Source organism: Triticum urartu, chromosome 6, assembly GCF_003073215.2.
Source record: "Triticum urartu cultivar G1812 chromosome 6, Tu2.1, whole genome shotgun sequence".
Classification (NCBI taxonomy): domain Eukaryota; kingdom Viridiplantae; phylum Streptophyta; class Magnoliopsida; order Poales; family Poaceae; genus Triticum; species Triticum urartu.
In genome coordinates, this window is record NC_053027.1 from 534,471,909 (window position 1) to 534,477,749 (window position 5,841).

At 46.2% G+C, this 5,841-nt stretch overlaps 1 protein-coding gene across 1 annotated transcript; it reads left to right on the forward strand.

Moving 5' to 3' along the window:
* Nucleotides 1–2,589: 2,589 nt before the first annotated feature.
* On the forward strand, nucleotides 2,590–5,003 carry LOC125512718 (pectinesterase-like). The gene is made up of 2 exons (XM_048677810.1): nucleotides 2,590–3,693; nucleotides 4,182–5,003. Exons 1-2 carry the CDS (start codon nucleotides 2,601–2,603, stop codon nucleotides 4,859–4,861), a joined length of 1,773 nt encoding a protein of 590 aa, XP_048533767.1. The 5' UTR covers nucleotides 2,590–2,600; the 3' UTR covers nucleotides 4,862–5,003.
* The last annotated feature ends 838 nt before the right edge of the window (nucleotides 5,004–5,841 follow it).

Below are 5,841 nucleotides of genomic sequence, written 5' to 3' on the forward strand. Positions count from 1 at the left end.
GTTGTATTGAAGATAAATTATTTGTTTGAGTTGTAATAATAATTGAACTATTTATTGTTGATTTATTTTATGTGTGTTTGATCTTCTTGGTTCTATGTTTGAGTGGAAAATGTTATTTGTGTTGGACGCGCGCGTTAGAATTTAGTGCGCATGTTGGAGCGCTACCTGTGGCGCGCAATATTATAGCACTTCTAGTGAAGAAAAACACCAGCCCAACACGCTAAAACGTTATTTCAGCGCTGCAAATTTTTTTAACACCTCATACTACTGCGCCTCTGTTGGTGATGCTCTAATAAGGAATTGTTGCCGCAAGTATCCCTGCCTTGCTACGGAGCAACACCACCAAGGAGCCTACATGCACCTTGCAACACGCAAGTGTCACTATAAAAACCTACATAACTTTCCATCCCTAACCAATAAATCCCCCTTGATTTCAACTGGTGGGCTCCCTTTCCTAATTTCATCCAATCAAACAATGCACATATGCCCGTGCGTTGAACGGGAGAAATATTTCTTTGCGAGACGCAATGGAAGAGATAATTGATGTGTCCATCAAAAATGATCCTCATAGCGATGCGATAGAGAGAGGAATTGTGGTCTTCTCACGGGTCATGTTTGTCCCGTGAGATCTTGATAGTGGTGGGTTAGTTGGCGTGGCGGCAACCATCCAACTCGTGCCTTTTTTTTCCTCCGGGTCCGCCTCTGTCTCGGGGTTCCGTCTGCCTCCTTATTTGATAGCTATGCGGCGACCTTCGGGCACGGTTGTTTCGACCACTCTCTCTTACGATGGCGTAACCGTCTGGATTACTTATTGTAGCACATAAATCCTGTTTCACTAGCATATTTAGTGCATAATCATACATCAATGTCCCTTCTTTATTAGAGTATTATTCTCTTTAATTATTTTAGTGCTCACGTGCCTGTAATTTTTTTATTCGAGCCAAACCAACATATTCTCTTTTATTGGCCCAAGGAAAAATTTGCTGCCTCAGTCGACCTAGTTGGAGAGTGCGGCTGAGGCCCAATATTGCCTGTGCGACAGAGCAATTTTTTTCTTGGACCAACTGCGTGAGGGCTACTATATGACGCTAGTTGCGTAAAATAGTGCATGGGACGCACATCAGTTCGTGTATGGACCAACACACTGGTAGACTACAAGACGACATGTGTTTGTAAAGCCCGAAAAAAATCTAAAAAAATGATGAGTTGAAGGATCAAAATTATGCCCTCAAAGACCTGACTACGTGTTGCTAGCCACTTGATGAAAAGAGTCCTACCAACCAATGGCCAGCTTAAACCTTTAAGATCATACTCCAATGTCACATTGGAAACAATATTTTTTTTCTTTTTTAAAAAAATTACTGAATATACTTCATTTTTTTAAATCCCAAACATGTTTGTGAAATTCTTTACATTTTCACAAATACACAACAAATTATGTAACATTTGAAATTCACAATTTTGTTTGAAAACAAGAACCTCCTAAAATAACATGAACATTTTTTGAATTTGTGGTGTTTTTAAAACGGAAACATATTTTGAACTTGCAGAACATTTTTTCAAAATATTTTTCTTTAAACTCGGACATTATTCTAAATTTGTAACATTTCACTAAAACAAGAATATTTTTCGTATTTGGAACATTTTTAGATTACAATTATTTTTTTGTAAAATCTCGAACAACTTTGGAAAACACAAAGAAAAAATGGAAGATTTTTTAAAAAATGTGAACCAATTTTAGAATAAGAACAAAGATTTAATGTTCTGGACGTTTTTCAATACGGAATATATTTTAAAATTCCAAACCTTTTAAAACATTCAATTTTTCTGATAATATGAACTTTTTTGAAAATTTTGAATTTAAGAAAAAAGGGAGAAAGAAAAATAAGCTTCAAAGGGAAAAATAAAAAAGAAACAAGAAAGAAAAAGAGGAAGAAATGAAAAAAGAAAAATAGAAACACAACACAGACCAAAAAAGGGAAATGGTCCAGCCCCGTTTGTGCGCCCTGCGCGAATTTGCAACTATGTGACGCTCGTTGCGATAAATAGGGTGTTTTCCCACCTGCATGTGCATGAAAATAACTGGATGGCTTTGCCGGGCCATACTACAGGCGGCCCATGTACGAAATTCTGACGTTCTTTTCTTTTCTAATAGACGAAGGGACACATATCCAATACCGCCTTGAATAGAGAAAAATCATTTAGATGATAAACGGATGAAAAAATTGAAGAAATGCATCTTGCTTTATTGATAGGTACTCTCTCCATTTTTTTAGTCTGTATATAAAATTTGGTCAAAGTCAAACTTTATTAACTTTGACTAAATTTATAGAAATAAATATCAAGATTCACAATATGAAATCAATATTGTTAGATGCATCATGAAATTAATTTTCATACCATATAGCTTTAGTATTGTAGATATTGATATTTTTTCCTACAAAATTGGTCAAATTTTACAAAATTTGACTTTGACCAAATCTTATACGCAGACTAAAAAGAAACAGAGGGAGTAGGTATAGATATATGTATAGATAATATAGATATAGATATAGATATAGATCTGCTACGTAGGTGTAGCATTCCTCCTATAAAAATCCATGCTCATGCTTTGTGCGCTGCCCATGCACCTATCGACCCACAACGCTTTACTGCTGGCGACAATGGGGATGCACGGCGGGACAAGCTGGCGCCGACGGACGCAAGAAGCCGTCGCCGTGGTGCTGGCTCTGGCAACACTAGGAGCTGTTGCTGCCGCCGTAGAGCAACACCAACATGAGACGACCTCCAAGGTTGCCGGCGGCAATGCCGCGGACGTCTCGTGGACGGAGGCGTCGGGCGTGAACGTCACCGCCATCTGCTCGTCCACGCCGTACCCGGGCGCGTGCCGGATGGCGCTGTCCTCGTCGGCGTCGCGGGCCGCCAAGGACCCGTTCGCGGCCTCCGTGCAGTTCGCCATGGCCCGGGCCGCGTCGGCGCGCGTGTTGGCGCGCAACCTCTCGTCCTCGCGCCGGAGCAGGGCCGTGCTGCCGCCCTCGGGCATGGACGACTGCGCCGAGCTGCTCGACATCAGCCACGGCCTGCTCGGCGACGCGCTCGGCGCCGGCTCCGCGCACGATGCGACCACGTGGCTCAGCGCCGCGCTCACGAACCAGGACACCTGCGCCGACAGCCTCGACGCCGTGCCGGCCTCCTCCGGGTGCGAGGGCGTGCGCCAGAGGGTCGGCGCGCTCGCGGAGTTCATCGGCACGGCGCTCGCGCTGCACGCCAGTCTCAAGGGCGGGAGCGCGACGCCGCCACCATCTGCCACGCCCACTCAGTCGTCGACGCCGTCGAACCGGGCATTCCCATCCTGGGTCTCCGACCACGACAGGAAGCTCCTGGAGTCCGCGGCTGGCGGCATGACGCCGGACGCCGTGGTGGCACTGGACGGCAGCGGGACGCACCGTAGCATCGGCGAGGCGATCGCCGCGGTCACGGCAGCGGCAATGGCGCCGGTGGGCTCCTCCAAGGCAGGCGCCGGAGCAGCCAGGAAGGTGATCTACGTGAAGACCGGGCGGTACGAGGAGACCGTGCGGATCTCGAGAAGGCAGAGGAACGTGATGCTGATGGGCGACGGCAAGGGGAAGACGGTCATCGTCGGCCACAGGAGCGCCGCCGACGGCTACACCACCTACGCCTCCGCCACCGTCGGTACGTAGTAGTACGAAAGTAAAGCCCATGCATGCACATGCACGCCGCATCGTGATATCAAGGACAACTGCTACAAAAGCGACATATATTACTCCATCTTTTTCCCATCTTCAATTTGGTCACAACTTTCTTCTTGTCCTAGCTATGTTCTTGAAGAAGAAATTATTACGTACCCAACCATCATGGCAGCATCCATGCAAAAGATAAAGTCCCAAAAATGGAGCAGCTGGCCACTACAGTCGCCTGTACCCTCCAAATATAAAAGGCAGAAGCAACCCAAATATCAAATATTGCCCATGCCAATACTTCCATTTGGTCACTAGATCCATACACTTTTCACCACTTTATATCATCCATCTCATCGCAATATGTACTATGTTGCACTATCAGTAGAAGATGGGCACTCATGTTTCAATTGCCGATGTCACTCACATGCATCTTTTCCGGTACTCGCTAACGCTTTTAATGTGGTCGTGTGTGCATGGCAGCTGCAATGGGCTCGGGCTTCATAGCAAAGGGCCTAACCATCATCAACGAGGCCGGGCCGGACAAGAGCCAGGCGGTGGCGCTGCGGGTCGGCGGCGACCTCTCCGTCGTGTACCAGTGCGACATCGAGGCATACCAGGACACCCTCCACACGCACTCCAACCGCCAGTTCTACACCGAGGACAACATCTCCGGCACGGTGGACTTCATCTTCGGCAACTCCGCGGTGGTCATCCAAAACTGTGACATCCGTCCCAGGAAGCGCCGGTCCGGCCAGAAGGACATGATCACGGCCCAGGGGCGGACTGACCGGAACCAGAACACCGGCATCTCCATCCACAAGTGTCGGATCGCCGCCGCCTCGGACCTAGGCGACACAAAGGTGTACCTGGGTCGTCCATGGAAGAAGTACTCGCGGACCATCGTGATGGAGAGCTCTCTCGACCGTTCGATCGCCGCAGCCGGGTGGCTGGAGTGGTCAGGCCAGTTCGCGCTCAACACGTTGTACTACGGGGAGTATGGGAACACTGGGCCTGGCGCGGGGACAAGCGGGCGGGTGAAGTGGGCCGGAGTGCACACGTCACTGTCCACGATGGACGCCACACGGTTCACGGTGAGGAATTTTATCTTGGGAGACTCGTGGTTGGGTGACACCGGAGTGAGCTACACTTCCGGGCTATGACTAAGATGGTGTCATGTTGTTTGTGCTCTGTTGATTAACTTGGAACATGGAACCAGATCACATGATGTAAGGATTGGTAACAATAAGGTGTAATCTATGAGCTGCCAAGCTATTGTTGTGCATGTCCCATACCGAAATCTTATTGAGGCTTGTTATTCACATAAAGAGTACATTTGGAATCTTTTGCTCACTGCATAAACGATGATGGACGTAACCAACAATCAAGCTACAACTATGATAGAAAGAACCGAACAAGAAGGGCATGGTCAGCTTAATTACGCTTGTATAATTACCCTCACATGCCTCAACTCCTAACAAACAGCTGCTCTTGCATGATCAGCTCATCGGTTCGTCAGTTTGGAACTAACTCTCCCGAGAACGATCATTCTTGGGCAAGAAAATAGCAACAAAATACACCTTCAGGAGCTAGTGTAAAAAAACTACATTTTCAGAGGATTTTAAAACATAGCCCGAACTCTAGGGCTAATGCGCAACAGAAGACCTGCAATAGCAATGTGTAGGAGTTGTTTTAGCAGAACAATGATTAGATGTTCGACAAGAAATCTAAATGAGGGGGCTCACATGTCATTAACTACGCATGGCAAGTTGATTTACTAGACTTTAGCTACACGTAAGTCGCCTGAAAAACGAATTTGGGTTAGTCAATTTTAAGCCATTTTTTTTCTGTTGTGTCTGCTATCATGTTTTGGGCCGAAATTTTTGACCGGCCATTTTTTGGGGTCAGTCGATTGCTTACTGTGCGGAAGCCCATTTCATGTTTTTATGGGCCGTTGATGCTTCCTATTCTTTCTACTGATTTTATGCCTTTTTCTTTTCTATTTCTGGGTCTTTTTTAGATGTTGGATGAGTGCAAAATATATACACACAAAGATAATATGAAATGCATATAAATTAAATTAGAGTGCGGAAGTTGCACCACTATATGTTTATTTCTTACATGGTAAATAAGTGCAAAGATG